Source organism: Heptranchias perlo, chromosome 1, assembly GCF_035084215.1.
Source record: "Heptranchias perlo isolate sHepPer1 chromosome 1, sHepPer1.hap1, whole genome shotgun sequence".
Taxonomy (NCBI): domain Eukaryota; kingdom Metazoa; phylum Chordata; class Chondrichthyes; order Hexanchiformes; family Hexanchidae; genus Heptranchias; species Heptranchias perlo.
The window spans coordinates 167038988-167061610 of NC_090325.1; the positions used below are offsets into that span (position 1 = coordinate 167038988).

Below are 22623 nucleotides of genomic sequence, written 5' to 3' on the forward strand. Positions count from 1 at the left end.
ATCTGTTGTGGGGAAAATGCTGGAGTCTATAATTAAGGATAGGGTGACTGAACACCGAGAATTTTCAGTTAATCAGAGAGAGCCAGCATGGATTTGTGAAAGGTAGGTCGTGCCTGACAAACGTGATTGAATTTTTTGAAGAGGTGACTAAAGTAGTGGACAGGGGAATGTCAATGGATGTTATTTATATGGACTTCCAGAAGGCATTTGATAAAGGTCCCACATAAGAGTCTGTTAGCCAAGATAGAAGCCCATGGAATCGAGGGAAAAGTACAGACTTGGTTAGGAAGTTGGCTGAGTGAAAGGCGACAGAGAGTAGGGATAATGGGTAGATACTCAGGATGTGACTAGTGGAGTCCCGCAGGGATCTGCCTTGGGGCCTCAATTATTCACAATATTTATTAACGACTTAGATGAAGGCATAGAAAGTCTCATATCTAAGTTTGCCGGTGACACAAAGATTGGTGGCATTGTAAGCAGTGTAGATGAAAACATAAAATTACAAAGCGATATTGATAGATTAGGTGAATGGGCAAAACTGTGGCAAATGGAATTCAATGTAGACAAATGTGAGGTCATCCACATTGGATCGAACAGGGTACTTTCTAAATGGTAAAAAGTTAAAAACAGTGGATGTCCAAAGGGAATTAGGGGTTCAGGTACATAGATCACTGAAGTGTCATGAACAGGTGCAGAAAATAATCAAGGCGGCAAATGGAATGCTGGCCTTTATATCTAGAGGACTAGAGTACAAGGGGGCAGATGTTATGCTGCAGCTATACAAAACCCTGGTTAGACCGCACCTGGAGTACTGTGAGCAGTTCTGGGTACCGCACCTTCAGAAGGACATATTGGCCTTGGAGGGAGTGCAGCGTAGGTTTACTCGAATGACACCCGGACTTCAAGGGTTAAGTTACGAGGAGAGATTACACAAATTGGGGTTGTGTTCTCTGGAGTTTAGAAGGTTAAGGGGTGATCTGATCGAAGTTTATAAGATATTAAGGGGAACAGATAGGGTGGATAGAGAGAAACTATTTCCACCGGTTGGGGATTCTAGGAGTGGGTCACAGTCTAAAAATTAGAGCCAGACCTTTCAGGAGCGAGATTAGAAAACATTTCGACACACAAAGGGTAGTAGAAGTTTGGAACTCTCTTCCGCAAACGGCAATTGATACTAGCTCAATTGCTAAATTTAAATCTGAGATAGATAACTTTTTGGCAACCAAAGGTATTAAGGGATATGGGCCAAAGGCAGGTATATGGAGTTAGATCACAGATCAGCCATGATCTTATCAAATGGCGGAACAGGCACGAGGGGCTGAATGGCCTGCTCCTGTTCCTATGTACCTTATCGAATGCCTTTTGGAAATCCAAATATACTGCATCCATTGGTTCCCTTTTATCCACCCTGCCCGTTACTTCCTCAAAGAAGTCTAATAAATTTATCAGACATGATTTCCCCTTCATAAAACCATGTTGACTCTCCTTGATTGTATTATGAGACTCCAAACGTCCTGCTACAACTTCCTTAACAACAGATTCTGGCATTTTCCCAATGACAGATGTTAGGCTAACTGGTCTATAGTTATCTACTTTCTGTCTCACTCCCTTCTTGAATAGGGGTGTTATGTTTGCGGTTTTCCAATCCACTGGGACCTTTCCAGAATTTAGTGAATTCTGGAAGATTACAACCAATGCATCCACTATCTCTGTAGCCACTTCCTTTAAGACTCTCAGATGCAAGCCATCAGGTCCAGGGGACTTGTCAGCCTTTAGACCCATTAGTTTACCTGGTACTTTTTCCTCTAGTGATAGTGATTGTTTTTCAGTGCCTCCCTCCCCTTTGCCACTTGATTTTCTACTGTTATTGGTATGTTATTAGTGTCTTCTAATGTGAAGACAGATACAAAGTATCTGTTCAATTCCTCTGCCATTTCCTTGTTTTCCATTATTATATACCCAGTCTCATCCTCTAAGGGTCCAATTTTTACTTTAGCTACCCTCTTCCTTTTTATATACACTTGTAGAAGCTTTTACTGTCAGTTTTTATATTTCTTGCTAGTTTACTCTCAACTTATTTTCTCCCTCCATTATACTTTTAGTCATCCTTTGCTGGTTTTTAAAGTTTTTCCAATCTTCAGGCTTACCAGTAATCTTTGCCATGTTGTACGCTTTTTCTTTTAACCCGATACCATCCTTGACTTCCTTAGTTAGCCATGGTTGGTTCACCCTTTTTGTGGAGTCTTTCCTCCTCACAGGGATATATTTTTGTTGTGAGGCATAAAATATCTTTTTAAATGTTTGCCACTGCTTATCAAATATCATACCATCTAATCTGTTTACCCAATCCACTTCAGCCAATTAGAAACATAGAAAAAGGGAGCAAGAGTAGGCCACTCGGCCCTTTGGGCCTGCTCCGCCATTCAAAATGATCATGGCTGATCATCTAACTCAGTACCCTGTTTCCGCTTTTTCCCCATATCCCTTGATCCCTTTAGCATTAAGAAATATATCTACCTCCTTCTTGAATACATCTAATGACTTGGCTTCCACTGCCTTCTGTGGTAGAGAATACCACAGGTTCCACCCTCATTTCTTTATAATTGCCCTTATTTAAGTTTAATACAGTGAGTGCAAAAGACAAGGCCGAAGCTTTTGCAACCATCTTCAGCCAGAAGTGTCAAGCGGATGATCCATCTCTGCCTCCTCCTGATATCCCCACCATCACAGAAGCCAGTCTTCAGACAATTCGACTCACTCCACGTGATATCAAGAAATGGCAGAGTGCACTGGATACAGCAAAGGCAATGGGCCCTGACAACATCCTGGCTGAAGTATTGAAGACTTGTGCTCCAGAACTAGCTGTGCCTCTAGCCAAGCTGTTCCAGTACAGCTACAACACTGGCATCCACCCGACAATGTGGAAAATTGCCCAGGTATGTCCTGTCCACAAAAAGCAGGACAAATCCAATCCGGCCAATTACCACCCCAGCAGTCTACTCTCAATCATCAGCAAAGTGATGGAAGGTGTCATCGACAGTGCTATCAAGCGGCACTTACTCACCAATAACTTGCTCACCGATGCTCAGATCGGGTTCCGCCAGGACCACTCGGCTCCAGACCTCATTACAGCCTTGGTCCAAACATGGACAAAAGAGCTGAATTCCAGAGGTGAGGTGAGAATGACTGCCCTTGACATCAAGGCAGCATTTGACAGAGTGTGGCACCAAGGAGCCCTAGTAAAATTGAAGTCAATGGGAATCGGGGGGAAAACTCTCCAGTAGCTGGAATCATACCTAGCACAAAGGAAGATGGTAGTGGTTGTTGGAGGCCAATCATCTCAGCCCCAGGACATTGCTGCAGGACTTCCTCAGGGCAGTGTCCTAGGCCCAACCATCTTCAGCTGCTTCATCAATGACCTTCCCTCCATCAGAAGGTCAGAAATGGGGATGCTCACTGATGATTGCACAGTGTTCAGTTCCATTTGCAACCCCTCAAATAATGAAGCAGTCCAAGCCCGCATGCAGCAAGACCTGGACAACATCCAGGCTTGGGCTGATAAGTGGCAAGTAACATTCGCGTCAGACAAGTGCCAGGCAATGACCATCTCCAACAAGAGAGTCTAACCACCTCCCCTTGACATTCAACGGCATTACCATCGCCGAATCCCCCATCAACATCCTGGGGGTCACCACTGACCAGAAACTGGACCAGCCACATAAATACTGTGGCTACGAGAGCAGGTCAGAGGCTGGGTATTCTGCGGTGAGTGACTCACCTCCTGACTCCCCAAAGCCTTTCCACCATCTACAAGGCACAAGTCAGGAGTGTGATGGAATACTCTCCACTTGCCTGGATGAGTGCAGCTCCAACAACACTCAAGAAGCTCGACAACATCCAGGGCAAAGCAGCCCAATTGATTGGCACCCCATCCACCATCCTAAACATTCACTCCCTTCACCACCGGCGCACAGTGGCTGCAGTGTGTATCATCCACAGGATGCACTGCAGCAACTCACCAAGGCTTCTTCGACAGCACCTCCCAAACCCGCGACCACTACCACCTAGAAGGACCTAGTATCAGTAATGGTGGCCATGAAACTACTGGATTGTCGTAAAAACCCATCTGGTTCACTAATGTCCTTTAGGGAAGGAAACCTGCCATCCTTACCTGGTCTGGCCTATATGTGACTCCAGACCCACAGCAATGTGGTTGATTCTGAAATGGCCTCACAAGCCACTCAATTGTAAAATCTCGCTAAAAAAAGTCACAATAAGAATAAAACCGGACGGACCACCGGCATCGGACACGACAAAGGGGAGAACCTTCAACACACTGACTGCAGCGGTTCAAGGCGGCGGCTCACCACCACCTTCTCAAGGGCAATTAGGGATGGGCAATAAATGCCGGCCTCACCAGCGATGCCCACATCCCATGAACGAATAAAAAAAAGTTTATTACAGTAGTTTCAGACCCAAGATCCTCGCTCTCAAACTTGATGTGAAATTCTATCATGTTATGATCACTGCTTCCCAAGGGATCCTTTACTTTGAGATCATTAATTAATCCTGTTTTGTTACCCATTACCAGATCCAAAATGGCCTGTTCCCTGGTTGGTTCCCTGACATATTGGTCTAAGAAACAGTCCCTAATGCACTCTATAAACTCCTCCTCAGGACTATTTTTGCCAATTTGAATTGTCCAATCTATGTGAAAGTTAAAATCGCCCATGATTATTGCATTACCTTTTTTACAAGCCCCCCCTTATTTCCTGATTTATATTTTTCCCTTCAGTGTAGCTAGTGTTAGGGGGCCTATATACTACTCCCACCAGTGCTTTCGTTCCCTTGCTATTTCTTACCTCCACCCAAATTGATTTGACACCTTGATCTTCTGAGCCAAGATCATTTCTCACTATTATACCAATTTCATCCTTTATTGAGAGGAACCCCACCACCTTTACCTTTTTTCCTATCCTTCTGAAATGTTAAATAACCCTGAATATTTAGCTCCCAACCTTGGTCACCTTGCAACCACATCTCTGTAATGGCCACGAGATCATACTCATTTGTTTCTATTTGTGCCGTCAATTCATCTATCTTATTACGAATGCTGCACGCATTCAGATAAAGAACCTTTAAATTTTGTCTTTTACCATTCTTTCCTACCCCGGTCCCATTTGCTCATGCACTCTTATGTTTATACACTCTGTCCCTTCCTGACACACTCTGTTTATCATTACCCCCATCACTTTCCTGTACTACTTCCTTGTCTTTTCTCTTCATCAATCTAAACTTCACCCCACCTGAGCACCCCCTCCCCTCTATTTAGTTTAAAGCCTCCTCTACCGCCTTAGTTATTCGGTTTGCCAGAACACTGGTCCCAGCATGGTTCAGGTAAAGCACGTCCCAACGGAACAGCTCCCTCTTTCTCCAGTACTGGTGCCAGTGCCCCATGAATCGAAACCCACTTCTCCCTCACCAATCTTTGAGCCACGCATTCATCTCTCTGATCTGATTTACCCTGTGCCAATTCGCTCGTGGCTCAGGTAATAATCCAGAGATCACCACCTTTGTACTTCTGCTTTTTAATTTAGTCCCTAGCTGCTCAAACTCCCTCAGCAGAACCTCTTTCTTAGTCCTACCTATGTCGTTGGTACCTACATGGACCACGACAACTGGATCGTCCCCCTCCAAGTTTCTCTCCAGCCCTGAAGAGAGGTAGGCAACACAGCCTTCGGGACTCTCGCTCTTGGTTGCAGAGAACAGTGTCTATCCCTCGAACTATACTGTCGCCTACTACAACCACATTCCTTTTTACTCCCCTCACTTGAATGGCCCCCTGAACCACAGTGCCGTGGCCAGTTTGCTCATCCTCCCTGCAGTCTCTGTGCTCGTCCACAAGGGCTGCATGAACCTCGTATCTATTGGACAAGTGCAGATGCGGAGGCTCCTGCAATGCTATCTCCTGGATCCCCATACCTGCCTTACTCGCAGTCACAACCTCTTGTCCCTGACCACGTGCCAATTCTACAGTATTTAGTTTAAGGGGAGTGGCTGCCTCCTAGATCAAAGTGTCCAGGTAACTTTCTCCCTCCCTGATGCATAGCAATGTCTGCAGCTCGGACTCCAGCTCCTCAACTCGGAGCCAAAGTTCCTCGAGCTGCAAACACTTACCGCAGATGTAGTCGCCCTGGACAAAACTGTCCAGTAGCTCCCACATATTGCAGCTGCAACACATCTCCTGCCCCATCATAATATTTTATTTATTTAACTGATTACTACAATGCCAATCAAATTATTTTTAGGTTGAACCAAGTACTGGCCTTGTTTAATTTATTAAATTAAGTTTTTTTTTAAATGTAGTTTTATGCTATAAGTTACTTAGCCCACAGTCCTAAGAGGAAAACAGAAGAGATACTCACCACCGATCACCGACCTGCCTTACCTATGACGTCACACTGCAGTTTAGTTTTGTTGTTGCTGTGACCCGCTCTCGGTACGCTCCTCTCCGCTGACTAATCAAACGCACCTCACCCCTTACTGCACTGAATCCCCTCACTCACCAAATTCCCAATTATAGATTCTGTCAAAACCAGACTCCGTCGATAGCTGCTACTCCATGCAGCCTCACTCCGTGCGTTAGCAAAACCCTTCTGAATTTATGCTAGCTAGAATGCCAATCAACTGAGTCAGCCCCAGCTGCCAGTAGATTACCAGTTCTAACTAGTCACCTAATTAACTAGGTGACCAACTGCCACTTCAGGCTGCTTGTTTACCACTAACTGAAAACTGCAAGTTAAGATTAAATTTAAGTTAAATGCTTGATGCCAAACTTAGTCAAATTTTAGATAAAGATCAACCCTTAAAAATTCTGCTCACTCACCAAATTCCCAATTATAGACTCTGTCGAAACCAAACTCTGTCGATAGCTGCTACTCCATGCTCCCTCACTCCCTGGTGATATAGTGTTACTAGATATTACTATAAGATGCCTTCACAGGTCAAAGTATTGGAGCAGATCCTTGCTATCAAGGGCAGACACAAATGAATAAAGCCAGATGCTTCAGTAGTCAGTTATCAAGTACCTCTAACATAAAACAACTGACAGGGATTGTGTCAATAGACTCAGTCATCAAAAAACACTATCTAGGTAGCGGACTTCATTCATACTGCAATGAACACAAGACCATTGATTTTTCCTCAATTTAGAAAGCTGTTATAAATTTACATTTTTTAATCCAATATGGGTTTTTCACTTTCTTAATCCAGAATATAAACTTAATATAGGGCAGATGAATTAATCATCTAGAACAAAGAACATTCTATATAATACAATAATCTTTGTTACCTTTTACTATTTGTACTTAAGCATAATGTATCAAACTACGAGATGCTTTTTGTAAATAAAACGTAAAGGAAATGGACCTCCAAAGTATCCAGTAACGACAATCACTTAAATTAGTTGTCAGTGCTTTGAATTAGTATTTTGATGAAACATCTTGACCATTTCTTAAAATAGCAAATGAAAAGTGCATTCATTGGATGTGGTTTTAAATTAATTTGAGCAATGGCATAACCCATAAATATGATTAGGAATGGGTGAGGTTCACATTCTATTTGGTTTGTGAAGCACTTCATTGTCCAGGTTATAAAGTAACAGTAAGATCATCTATTTAAAAAGAAATAACATGAGTTTATTATGTTATATTTCTTGTTTATTATTTATTACAATATAAACCAGAAAACAAAAAACCTGAATCTTGAGAACAAACTTCTACTACCCAGGTACTGATCAACCACAGGTGCTGTTTATTGCCTTATGCACCTCCTGAAAAATTAACGGCCATACTACAGTAAACTCATTATTGTTCATTTTTCTACTGCAGTCTCGCAAAACAAATTAGACTCGGCAGTTCACAGTTCTTCCTCCAGTTTCAAATCACACCATTAGGCTTTTCAAATTTCCACTAGCTCTTTTCCAAAATGTCTGTGCCCTTATTATACAACACAGGAGACAAGAGCAGTGAACCATCACCTCCTCTAACCCAAAGAAGCTCTCAACCGCTTCAAATCAAATGAAATAATATTCTTCTATCCACTTTCTGCCTCTCTCTAGCTTGTTTGCTATATTCCCACTAAAAGCAATGAAAGCCGCAAAGCTGCTCTATTTACTATTACTCCAATCAGGCAAAATCCCCTTAGAGACATCGGAAAGCAACAGTACATATCTATCATAACAACTAAGAATACTGTCCTGTGAGACATAATGAGCCTAATGGCAGCTCTCAAGATATAAGGTAGTGGTGCTTCCACTACTATTTTCAATACATTAGGTTCTGAATCAGAACCTAATGCATCCTCACTAGTTTGTCTCTCTAAAGTGTGCATGATCTACATGGAGTCACAAGGAAGCCAGAATGGGTATAGGTGGCAGGCTCCCTTCCCTGAAGGACATTAGTGAACCAGTTGGGCTTTTATAAGAATCCTGCAGCTTTCAGAGTCATTTTTTCTGGTGCTAGCCCCCAAATTAACAGATTTATTGAATTCAATTACACAACTTGCCATACTGGGATTGCTAGTCCAGTACCATAACTATTTCCACATTCACCTGAGGAAGGAGGAAGCCTCCGAAAGCTTGTGAATTTCAAATAAAATTGCTGGACTATAACTTGGTGTTGTAAAATTGTTTACAATTGTCAACCCCAGTCCATCACCGGCATCTCCACATCATAACTATTAGGCCACTAAACAGATGGCTGCAGGTTAATGCTCAGGAACTGCCTGCTAATCTTTGGGATCAATTTATGGAAGATCTTAGCAGGTCTAACTGCAAATTGCATTATGCCATAGTGTGAAACTCCATTGGGAGGTGAAACACAACAATGGCCACCTCACAGCAGTTCAAGCACAGCTCCCATCCTCCAATCACAGAGCAGCATCAGCTTCAGGCCAGGAAAGTCAAACTCTGGCTGTCTCAAATCATACCAGCTATAACCGACTACATGGATAGAAGCAGCATCTGTAGAAACAACATTAAATTGTTCTTAAAAGAAAACAGAGGGAATATAAATAACTGAACTTCAACTGTTACTCATGAGTTACTTAGATCCTTCAGAAAGGCCATAATGAATTGTGACATACCTTATATAGGATGCAGAGAATTTTTTAAAAAACAGAACATGAGGGCAAGAACTATCAGTGGGATAACATTAACTTGGGCGTATGAATGTTTTATCTTTTACCGAAATGAACAACAACTTATCTGGCTAGTAAAATCTACGAATAAATTACAGAAATGCATCCATCAGATTGCCATCTTGGGCACTCACAGATAAGTCATGGTTGGAGCAAACAAACTTTACTACAAAAATAGAAATTGACCTAGTGAATATATTAAGTAAAGATTATAAAATTGTTACAGTATTTTCCAACTAGGAGAAATAAAAAAAGTGACTATCTCATATCATACAGCACAGCTGAGACCATGGACTACTGTACTGGACTGATTAACCTTTTCATTAATGAATGTTTCAGTAATAACAAACTGAAACCCAAGAGCAGAATAAAACAAATGGTAATTGTAGCTGTGTAATAGTGATAATGTATTGATCTATATGTTAACAAGAGTAATTTCTCTCCCCTCTTCTACTACCCCACCCCCCCCACAACAATCAGTGACAAGGGTATGCACACTTACCATCAATTCAGAAATCTTAGGGGGCAATTAAAGCACCATTTCTTGTAACAGTGTTTCCAGTATTTACCCCCTAATTTTCTCCCCTTCCACCTTCACAAGTTTCAGAGGCACCACCATTTCTCAAATACCCTACCCAAGTGGCCACTGTGTGAATCTAAACGGTGAACATCAGAAGACCAAGCACAATTTTCTCCCATCTGATAGCCACACAGACATGCTTTCCAGACAGTTATTGGCAGGTAAATAGAAGCAGAAATCTGACTTATTTTTCTCCCTCCTTACCCCAAGGACTTTGGGGTCAGTTGAAATCAATGAACAACACAAACTGGAAGTCGAACCAGGAAGTTATGCTCTGAGGCCTCATCCAACTAGCTACTATTCTTTCCGCATGTTATTCAGCCATAGATAGCATCCTAGCTAAGCCCAATTCTGATCACACCCAACATTTGTATTTTCCAGCAGTAGTCACCAAACAGGCAGGAATCCTGCCTGCTTTTTTTCTCCTAAGTCGAGGAACACCCTGGCAAATTGGAACAACCTAATTGAGATCAGTTAACTCAGCAGGATGACCAAACCCAGGATCTCTTGGACTCTATGGCTTAGTGCTGCAACAAACAGTGCCATTACCTACTAGACCAACCCAATGAGGGTGTTATTGTTTAATAATTTAAGGAAATCATTAATTTCATACTGATAAAAAGACAAACATTTTTGACAGTGTTTTCCATCTGGGTTACATTTTTTAATAATTGCTTAAAATTGCCTTTCAGGAATAATTCTGTACCATTTACATTTTAAAGTTAACTATAATACTGAATAGAAAAGGAAGAGAGAAAAATATGCCAAAGATTTATTTTCATTAATAAAAGTACACAATCTAACTTCTCAAATAAGTGAAGACATAGTCAATGAAAAAAAATGGCAAGGTACAATATGCAAAGTCTTGAGCTAAGCTTTGAAAGGTGATTTGCTTGTGATTAATGAACTAACAATGAACATTGATAAGGATATTGTGGTTGTCAGAACAAAGTACACGATCAATAAGACCTAGCATGTTAATATTTTGTGTCCTTTGGGATAATATCTTTTTAAAATCTCATTACAGTGCAACAATTCTTACTTTCCCCCCCCCCCCCCCCCACCTTTCCTTTAGGCTCCCAGCACTACCACTTACTATTCTTCAGTCAAAAGGGCTGGCAGACATGTTACTGGACATTAGCTAATGTTGCGCTGTAGCTAGAGGTACAAGGTGAGCTAACTTTGCCTTGGGGAACTCATTGTTGACCTTCCTTCCCTCTTGGTAACTTCTACTTCCTCCTCCCCCTGCCGAATACTACAGATAAAATTGGGACTCATCCCATGTAAAATTGCAGTCATGAATCTGCACCCATTGCTCTAGGCTATTGATCCATTCAGAATAGCATGGTTATTTTAATTATTCTTTTCTGTACCAATAAGTACGAGGTAAAAGGCAGTAATTTCTCTATCAGCAACACACTGGCATCTAACCATCTGTAATGTAAAGAAAAAAGATCAAACTGCATAGGATATTTCTACGTATGGTGAACATGCATGGGTTGAGCAGGATGGAGCTACATATTCCTGACCTCTAGCTGCCAGACCGCATCCCCTAGACAGTACTTTGGCAGTGACCTACTTCACAGGATCTGTTGCTCCATTTGATACAGGGAGAGATGAGTCTGGTTCACTTGCAATTATTCAAAAAATAACTTTTTGGAAACTATCCCCCAGAAGGTGAAGGGTGCATTATACTCAAATAAAATGTTAGAAATAAGCGGTGTGATTGCACATTTTTAAAATGAATATCCAGGATATATGGTTAGCTTTTTCAGGTACTCATGTAGTGATTCAACATTTTTTTTACTTAAGCTTAGAATATCCTCCAATAAGGAGACAAGCTCAAGCTTTGAACATTCCAGTGATTTAGGATGTTACTTACAAGGCTTCACAAACACTAGCTGCTGGTCACTTATGCAGCTCTCAAAAACCTCTATTGTGTATTTAAGCAAGCCTTGGTGTCAAGCCCTAAATAGAAAACATTACTGGGTGACAGAGCATTGGTAATAATGCACTTTCACTCAGGACAAGGAACAGAGTTCTTAAATGACAAATCCTAAGTGTATTCAGTTAACATACTATTGCCCGGATTTGTATTCTACTTATTCTGTGGGCATTCAGGGCCTACCATGCATCATAAACCGAATAGTCACACAGACCCATTGCAAATCTTAACACTGCACTTTGCTCAGATTTAATACAAACCTGAACGATTAAACTAAAGTTCAATATACACTTTCATTTCCCATCACAAACCAGCTTTGGTCAGGGAACACCAATCAAAATATACTGCTCTACAGCTCTCATGCAGAGATATCTGCAAAGTCAATTCACATCACATGAAGCATTGCCTTATTTACCCAATCCAATGTGCACGTTTGCTTTTAGTTTTTAGTTGAAGCCAGTTGTGAACTTGTGCCAGATTGTACCATTACCATTGACATTAACTTCCTGCTTTGTAATCTCTAACATGTCAAAAGGGAAGAGCTGGGATTTTTTATACTCCAAAATTTCCGCCATTCATAGCAGACAATTACTGCAAGTTTGAGATATTCAGGAATATAAAAGGTTGCAGCTCTGAACCCAATAAAAATTCTAAATGCAACTGAATACAGAGCTCCTGCTAGCCTGAATGGTAAATGGTCAAAACAATGAGAGGTATTTACTGCTGAGCAGGGCTCCGGTCGATGTTACATCTGAACGTCTGACATGTATATCAGTGGATACCTGGGAGTGATTGCAAAGCAATAATCTTATCAAGGAGTTCAGATGATGTCAAATCAAGTAGAAGCCCAAGCAGTTTAAAAGTCATCCGAATGCCATAATTACATTACAGCCTTTAAATCATTCCTGGTACATGCTATGTTTCAAAATTTATATATGTGGGGGCTCTGAATTTTTTTTGTTCTTCGTGTGTCCCTAGCCACTGACTCCATCCCTCTCCCCGGCCACTGTCCGAGGCTGAATCAGACCACTCTCAACCTTGGTGTCCTATTTGAACCTGAGATGAGTTTCCGACCGCAAAATTTGCTCCATCAGCAAGACCACCTACTTCCACCTCCGTAACATCGCCCATCTCTACCCCACCTCATCTCATCTGCCGCTAAAACCCTCATCCATGCCATTGTTACCTCTAGGCTTGACTATTCCAATAATAGTTAATAGCTGATTATAGTGTATGGTAATTCCATACAATATTATTCATAAACTTGAGCTCATTCAAAACTCTGTAGCCCATACCCTAACTCACACCAAGTCCTGTTCACACATCACCCCTGTGCTCACTGACCTACACTGGCTCCCGGTCCAGCAATGTCGTGATTTTTAAAATTCTCATCTTTTTTTCAAATCCCTCCATAGCCTCGCCGTTCCCTATCTCTGTAACCTTCTCCAGCCCCATACCCCTCAGACATCTCTGCGCTCCTCCAATTCTGGCCTCTTGTGCATTCCCGATTTTAATCGCTCCACCATTGACAGCCGTACCTTCAGCTGCCTAGGCCCCGAGCTCTGGAATTCCCTCCCTAAACCTCTCTGCCTCTCTCTCTTCCTTTAAGACGCTTCTTAAAACCTACCTCTTTGATCAAGCTTTTGGTCACCTGTCCTAATATCCCCTTATGTGGTTTGGTGTCAAATTTTGTTTGATAATGCTCCTGTGAAATGCCTTGAGATGTTTTACTACGTTAAAGGCGCTATACAAATGCAAGTTGTTGTTGTTGAGTTTTTAATACAGTAAATCTTCCAAGGCACTTCATTCACACAGGAGAAACAGATGTCAAGTAAACGAATAGTGAGGAGAAATAACCAAAAGAATGGTTGAAAAGGGTTTTGAAGAGAGTTTAAAGGTGGGGATAGAAATAATAAAATGGAAGGATTTAAGGGAGTTCCGGAGAGCAGAGTTGACGCAGTTGAAACTTCCATGTCCTTATGTGTGACAATGTTCAAACAAGAGTTAATGGCGAACACTTTTACTCCAAGGTTGCTTTTCTTCATATAATCAGTTCTAGAGAAAGTCAATGCCCAGTGCTGTAAATTACAGTACATGCCAGGGCATGGTTCCCATGTATTCTTTTGGGAAGGGGTCAAAGACACAGTAACCCTACATGTCCTACACAGGTTAAGACTGGAAACATCAACATTCAAACTTCACACATTTTTTTTTAATGACATTTTAAACTGTGCCACAGTATAATGTGACACTTTTTATTTAATGAACTGGAATAAATACTGCACACACTGCAAAAATCACATCTGTGCTAGTGGGCTTGTAAAAATTATACACATATTTTGCATAATTACATAAAAATGTACATGTAAATAAAAAGATAGATAGCATTTTTGGAGTGTTTATCAAAGAAAAGAGAGTAAACATACCAAACAGCTGGCTTTTGGCATATTTGAACTGGTTGACAAGTCTGCACAAATCACTCCTTTAGGATAGAAAAAAATGAACATACAAAAAATGAAAGCTGATTATAGTGTATGGTAATTCCATTCAACATCTGTCTTACATTCGGAGAACGTGACGAAGGATAAACAAACCGCAAAACAATTCAATAGCATTCAGCAATGTCAACCAAGGCTCTCCAGCAAATCATTTAGGATAGTATATGCAGTGGGTACTGTTTCCCTGTCAAATGCAGAAACAACTGTAATCACAACTTCTAAAAGGGCAAAACCTTTATCCAAACGTGTCTGGCAACTGTGTTTCTTTACCGAGCACTCAGATATAATAACTCAAACACATCACACTGCTTGCAGGTGTCATGACCAAAGGCACACAGCTGCTCTCTCTTCCCTGGCATAAAGACAGCGCCTCATTAAAAATAGCTAGAAACCCCACAGATATCATTTTAATTCAAACACAAATTAACTAGAACCCCAAGTTATCATTTTACTGCAAACATGCCAAGACATGAGCTAGTTTCATATTTCTGATGCCTGATAGGCGTTCTCTCAGATTGGGTGATTATTTATGAAGTTATGTTTTGTTCTGAATTCTTACTATTTTTGTGGTAGGCAGGAGGTGAGAGATCATATTGCACTTCCATTAAGCATCATTAAACATCACACCAAAACACAAATTAAATACTGAAGGCACGTTGCCTCCGTGAGTTTTCAGATCAGACCAAACACAGCCGTTCCAAATATGCAGCCGATATGTTGCCATTTTGACCACCAAAGAAAGTCTCAACTGCAGCAAATGCCAAAATACCTCGCTTACGGCACAGACATAGCAAAGTAAATATTCTAAGATTGGCTTACATTCACTGTGAATTATTTTTGGTTTTGAAAAAAGTCACTAGAAAAGGTAAAACGGTGTTTAAAGATTTACAAAATTCATCTCAGTCATGCAGTGAAAAGGCATTAGAAAGAGAGAGAGTGAAAATAGCTCAAAGTGAATTGCCAAAGTGGAAACAATGGTCCCAATATTAACAGGGAGGTGCAGAGAGCAAAAGCATCGAGGCCAGGGACACGGAGGTCCTGCTGAACTTAACAGCAGGACCCTCAATTTTTTTTTCTTCTGTTCCTGCCCTGCAGCTGGCCAAATTGACAGGCTGGCTGGCTGCTGGCGGGAAAACCAGTGGCAGGAGGCCGCAGCCAGGGACGCTTGGGGACGTTCCGCAGCAATCGAGAGGAGGGGAGGCTGGAGATCAGGGCTTGTTGGGGGTGGGATGGGGGACGTGGGTGGAAGAGAGGCCGCAATTAGGGATGGGCAATAAATGCTGGCCTCGGCAGCAACGCCCACATCCCGTGAACGAATAAAAAAAAAATTGGCAGGGGGAGGCTGAAGGCTTCTTTGAGGGACTGGAGAAAGCACTCCTGATCCTCCTGGCGCACAAGGTGTGCTGCAAAATACATTTACCTTCTTGAGCTGGCAATTCCTGCCTCCCTTTTACTTCTGGGTTTCCTGAGACCTGTTTAAAATCAGGCTTCCAATTCCAACTGTGGGAGCCTGATTTAAATATGTTAATGAAGCGTCCCACATCTCCAGGGCAGGACACTCCGTGAAAATGGCAGGCGCGTACACGGCGTTCCCCGTTTTTTTCCATCATTCACAGCACCAGTGCCAAACAACTGTGATTTCACAAATTCCATTTTTCTAACAGCTACAAGCAGGCCAACAGGACAATCACAGTGCTAACTTGTACACGGAGGCTGAACATTAGGGAAAGAGAAAATAACCATCAGTACCGATTCTGTAACAAGAGTTAAAAGATTTTTATTATTTATTTTTAGGATAATAGCTCATGACCAATCCTTAAAGAGGCCTTCTGAAGTTTTGTCCGTATCTAAGTCGCACAAGAGTAATTACACCAGTTAGGGCCGGCAGGGTTTGTAAGTTAACCATAGAAGACTAACAAAATCCATGTTAGTACTGAGGGCTTTCCATTGTGATGACAGATTTCACACATCTACAGTGATCTGGTTATCTTCTTTGGATAGCAGCAGGCGATCTTTTACATCCACCCAGACATGCAAATGGAGTCTGTTTAACATCTCATCCAAAATCATTAATATTAATGCGTCCACATCATGAAACACAGAAGTGAAAAAGATGGATTTTGTTTTAAAAGAGCAGACTTTTTCTAAATAGTTTACATATCAGAACTTTCCAGTCACTGAACTCAAAAACTGGAATGCCCATTGTAAAACTGCACAAACCTGACTAACATATGCAAAGTGATACATTGAAATAGGCTAAAAGATTCTCACAATTTGATTGTGTGTGTAGCACAATATGATTCCACTAGCACTACTTAAGCAACTTTTTACAAAGGCTTTGTCGGTTTTAGGAAACACGCATTATCACACATTGTTGATAACTGCTGAAAGCTGCATTTTAGCACATTAGAAAAATCATTTAAAGAACCTGAATCAGAAACAAAAAAATATTTGCTCATAAATTTGATATGAATTTGTTAATAATGTTATCCATTTTATCTTAAGCCACTTTGTCTGTTTGATTTTGGACTGCTAATTACTGTAGATTCTAATCTTCCTGTATGAATAATAAGCCAGATAAGAGAAATTGGCACACAGTATATTTAACTGGAAAGGCAGAAAGCCACCTCACTTGACATATAATCTCAACAGACTGAGCACTTGGCTCCTAACCAAAAAGGTAACCAAGTTCAAAATCTAGGACTGCGCTGTCAATTCATAGACCTTGATCTAGTAGCCTTGCTATGATTCAGTGAGGGGAGGGAAGAGAAAGAGAAAGATACCCAACATCCTCTATAAAAGTTTACATTGGTGAAGGATTAATTGTATATTTTGACAGCATTAAAGTTACTCTCTTCGCATTTACCTTGATACTGATAAGGATCCTTAATGCTACTTTAGATTAAAACCATTTCCATAATGGAATTGGTTCCTGGTGATGCTAAATTACTTAATTTACATATTTTAAAGCAACTGCACATTGAATTATTTGTGCATAAACAAAATTGGTCAATATTGCATTAATGACTTGTGAATCCAACCATGATCTTTTCTGACGTTGGAGCAAAAGTTTGCACAAGTCAGCAATATGGAAACTGCATTGCTGGTCTGCAGCCAGACTCAAAATGGCAGACCAGATGGCAAATGCTGTTGGCAGGAGCTATTTAACTTTGCTGCCAATGGCACTTTTTAAGCAGAGACAAACAATGAAAATCTACTCAAGTAGGGCTTTCAATGCCTCCGACTGCACTTGTGGTGTTGTACTATAACGGTAGCATAAGCTTTTTGGTACCCTGTTAAAAATTTCCATTTCAAACCAAGAGCGTTTTAGCAAGGCATTTAGTCAAGAATACCGCTACACCATCCTTTTCAGCAAACTGGTTGGGATTTCATCCACTGGAGAAATATGCAGCAGTTTACTAGCCCTGTCAACACTCAAAATACATTTCCAAAATGTACAGGACTATGCAAGATCCTAAATGTATGTCTACACATACTTTATATGTTACAGGGTACTGTTATCCAAAGGAGCTTGTAAACTTTAATGAACCCTGTATAAAATAAATTGAAACAATGACATTTCTTCTGTAGTGGTGGCATGAAATGGGAGTCAATAAACTAACAGAACTGAGACAGCCTGTCTCAACTCAGGCTAAACCCTTGCATCTTCGGACAGTTACAAAACGATGGTCCGGTTCTGCGCTAATAGCTGTGCACAAAAGCCTTCTGGGATGGTGAATCAGACTCCAAAAAAGTTACAATATAGCAGTAACACAGAAGTTTTCAAAAAAAAACAGCCGTAGCATTGTAACAAAGTCGTCCAAACTTGAAACTTTTTTTTGTCACTTTTGATAGACGAGGCGATACACACAGAAAGAATATGGCTTCTTCAAAGAAACAGTAACTTTTCAGTCTTTTATAGGACTCGAAATTTATGAGGCAACATTCTCCTGATTTCTGCACTTCTATCATACTTCGCCTGATCATGTTTCTGGTAGTGCAGAGGTCAACCTTCGAAAGCCGCCTGAGCACTGGTTAATCATGACAGTGCTACCAGCTAGATCATTACAAGGGGATGATGTCAATTCTATTCCTTTAGTCTTACAGCTCAATGAAATCAGATTTGAATGTCAACATTTACAGTAACTTTCTATTCAAATAACACTTTATAAGTTCATTAAAATAAATTATGGCTTTATAGTCATTTACATTACAGGAATAATGGCAATATCAGACAGGATAAGAGACCCTTAGGAAAAAAACATTGGGTGTACAGAATACAACAGTTTCAAGTTAATGCACGTGGCAGTAATCCCACAAGCACATAACGTCTGACTAGTGTTTGACTCGGGCTTTCCCCTCATCCCAGTTCAGTGAAATATTCTCATCATTCCACATACGTGGTGCACGAAGTTCACCACAAAATGATCATTTACAAGCTTGCCAGAGGTGTTGCAGGAAAAAAAGAGGAAGTGTCATCTTCATTGCTTTAACTGATCAATACCAGAGCCAGTGGGTTTACTGGGGAGGCCTACAGAATAGAAGGACTCAAGTCAGTGAGCTGCTGCTACAGTTCTTTTGTGAAGGACCAACTGATGAGCACTGCAACTTATGACTGACCTTTCTTCTATAAGAATGAAAGAACAGTAAAATGTCACTGCTACCGGGAAGATATCTTTCTCTTTCACCAGCATTTTGGCAAGAAAAGCGGTAGTTAGCACAAGAAAATCAGCCCAGTTGCTATACTGCTCTGCATAGATGTCAACACTGGTGGAGAGGGCCAATCAGAAGGCCAAAAGAGATGACCGAGCAAGAACTTCTATTGGTTTTAGAATTATCACACTGAATGTCTAATCTACCTGGATTCAGGCAGTCTTGTAGGTCAGTTACACTTCACCTTTTGTCTCCATATGAAAGAGTTTTCCCTTTGCAATGACTCAAACTATGTGGCACATTTGCATGTGAAGTCACCCAAATCGAATTTAGACATTCAGCATGACACCACCTCAAAGACATAGTCTGATACCACTTTTACTTTCCACTAGCTGCAGTATTATTACAAGCAGCACAAATCAAACTGACTATCCAGTTAATTTTCATCAATGTTGCGTGTCAACAGATAGATTATTGTTGCATAACGATATCAAGGGATATGGACCAAAGATTGATAAATGAGATGCAGATCAACCATGATCTAACTGAATAGCAGAACAGATTCGAGGGACTGAATGACCTCCTCCTATGTTCCTATGTTCTAGTCAGAGCATGATGTGGAGCTGGCAGTACAACTTGGGGTTGCCAGCCCACTGTTATTAATACCTGACACCAGCGTTTCTAGATTTATAAAAAGGTAGAAAATCTGTACCGAATGCCAGCAGAAACAAAACCCCTTATCTATTTAGTGTTTTGTTTTAAGTGACACCTTTGGAATCAGCACAATATTTTAAGAGTTGTTTAGATGCACGTGCCTTGCCAACCATTATGTAATAACTCATGGGTATTATTTGTAGTTGCATATGTAAGCAATTATTCCCCAGGATTAAAATCTATACACACAGGATCTATACACACAATACGGAATACAGTACATTTTTTTAAAATTGTCACATCAGCAGGATACCTTTCATTTTTGACTAAACTGTACCTTTTAAAGGCTTCTCCAGGATTCCTCTCACATTCGCCAGCCTGCAGCACGCTGTGGACGGCTGGTTCTCGCAGTTTCTCTTCATATCCCTGCACCAGGCTGCTATTGCGAATCTGGGAGACGAGGCTTCGGATGAAGTTGCTAACACACATTGTGTCTGCGTCCTGCGCTTGACAGAAGTGAAAGGCGAGTGCCTGACGCTGCAAACCCCGCTGCACCAGCTGCGGGCAGGTGGGCCAAACCAGTTCACTGCACAGTGCTGTCTTACCGCTGCCGGGACCCCCAACTATCAGGATACCACCGATGCCTCCTGTGTTTTTCCCAGGGAGACCACCATTACCACTGGGATTGGGAATCGCAAAGGTTTTGCCACTGTTCTTTTCTTGAAGACAATGCTGGAGTTTATGGAAAACCCATTCCCTGCAGAAAAACCTCTTTCCTTGCAACAAACTCTGAGACATGTTTGCGTGTAGTGATGATTTTCTTTGTCTGCGACGTTATCTTTGTTTTATTGCATATGCACGAGAAGATTTGACATATAAAAATAAAAACTAAAAGCAGTGTTGCCTGAGAATTAATGTTATGTTCTGAGAAAGTCCACAATTTCTTGCTACTATTCCCTGCAGTAAAGCACCTGCAGCGAAATCTGAGCCATTTTCTTCGTTTTTTTGTTTCCTCTTTGTTGGTGAAACAGTGACAAATCCAACTAGTACTTTTACTATTTGTTATATATTAGCCGCATAGCACCGAGTCATCGTTGGATACAATATCCATCCATTATATCTGTTCTCCTCTCGTTGCCTGATCGTTTTCTTTGATCTTATTCTTCCACAGATCTAAAAATGATCAATATCCTCATCCTTCTCGTTACCATTACCTTTATCGTAGCTCCATCCGGATTATTTCCTCTGCAAACCTACAGCAGCTGTCCATAATCTTCTGGAGCCCTCCACATCGTAAATCCAGCGTAACAAAGCTTCTTCAGGAAGAAAGCGACGTTTCAGCGGTGTAGGACTGGTGTCCTCCCCATACACTCGCTAAGTGTTACATTCAGGGTTCACATGATTAATAAACCCCAGCAACAAACTGCAGGATCGCAGAACAAATGCTTCCCCCTTCTTCCGCTTATTCAGTGTGCAGCCGGACAGACGGAGATCCTGGGTTTGGGATAAGGGTTGTCTCGGTGCAGCCTGTGTACAATCATTAAAACCGCTCGGGGGAGAGAAGCGATCAACATTTAAAATAAAAGCTGCTGAGCAGACACTTGTCCTGAATTAACCTCAGTGCGTGCCCCCCGTGCCTGTCTGGCTCTGATCCTGTCTCGCTCCTTACTCCCAGTTGCCGGGCTGTCTGATCCTCTGCACCGCTCCCTTGGTCTCAGTGCCGGGCTGTCCCTGATCCTCTGTCCCGCTCCCTGCTCTTAGTGCTGGGTTGTTCCCGATACTCTGCACCGCTCCCTTGTCTCAGTGCCGGACTGTCCCTGGTCCTCCGCCCAGTCCCTGCTCCCCGTGCCGGACTGTCCCCTAATCGTCTGCCCCGCTCCCTTGTCTCAGTACCAGACTGCCCCTGATCCTTTGCCCCACTCTTTGCTCTCACACCCCGGGGGCTGGAAGCCGTATCGCTCGCTCTCTATCTCTCTCTGTCCCCGGTCACCCGTCTTTCCTCTCCGCCGGCGCTAAATCTAACCCAGTCCCTGGGCAAAATGTTCCCTTTAAACCCGACTGCGGTAAGCTGGGCAGGCGGAGCGGGCTCGGTGGGTGCCTGGCCGGACCCGCGGCTCTCTCGCTGCGCCTCTCTCTTTCTGCCGGAGACAATTACTGAGCCCCAGGCAGCGGCTCGCGCTCCTTCCGTCCGTCGCTCGCGCCACCCTCATCTGTCTCGCACTCGCTGAGCAACCGTTCCACTCAAACTGTAAGGGCTGCGCGAGCAAGCTGATGCTCCGCCCTCCAGCAACCCCGAACCGAATCGGCTCCGCCCACCCTGCTGCACGCTGGGACTTGTAGTCCTTTACACCCCTCCCTCAACTTTTCTCAAGTACCTCAATGCAACTGGTCCTTCGAGTACAACCACGCCCGTCGTGCTTCGCGCGGCATGTCGAGCGGTGTTTTGTGGGAGTCGCAGTACCACACGATTGGTCTCTGACAGGACTGCCAGAAATTCAGGTTGAGATGGAGTGGAAGCGACCTTGAAACAAACTACAACTCCCGGGATGCACCGTCCCACCTATGGTGCATGCGCAGATCTACACCTATGTTTAAGGTGTACCGTTTATTGCGGGAGGAGTGGGAAGGGAAGTAATTTATTAGATAAGAAATTAGTTGGGACTGCTCCATTTAGACATACAAATATGAAGAAAGACTTGAAAAATTGGGTCTTTTTTTCGTTAGAACGTCACAGTTGAATATGATCAAAGTGTTTAAAATTATGAAAGGATGGGACAGGGTAGATAAAAACAGACATTTTCCAGTAGTTGAGGGATCAAGAACGAGGGGCCATAGATACAAGGTTAATTTTTTGTAAGATACTTGGAACGCAGGGGAGAAGAAACCTCATCACAGAGTTGTGAGGTTGTGGAATTCACTTGCAGGGTTAGTGGTTAAAACAGAAACATTAAAGATTAGATTGGATAGGTAGATGGAGGAAAAGGGGTTGAAGTGATATGGGAACAGGGTTAAATGTGATTAAAACTACTTACTCACGTGGAGGGTAAATGCTGACATGGACTGTTTGGGCCCTATGGCCTCTTCCCGTGTTGTAA

The 22623-nt window shown here is 42.1% G+C and overlaps 1 protein-coding gene across 1 annotated transcript in view; it reads right to left on the reverse strand.

Annotated features, from left to right (window-relative positions):
* Positions 1-21753, reverse strand: part of ankrd50 (ankyrin repeat domain 50) — a 181139-nt gene extending 159386 nt beyond the window's left edge. Inside the window, exon 1 of the mRNA XM_067993477.1 lies at positions 19866-21753. Within this exon, the coding sequence (XP_067849578.1) occupies positions 19866-20326 (461 nt within the window). The 5' untranslated portion in view covers positions 20327-21753. The remainder of the gene's footprint in view (positions 1-19865) is intronic.
* Between the last annotated feature and the right edge of the window lie 870 nt (positions 21754-22623).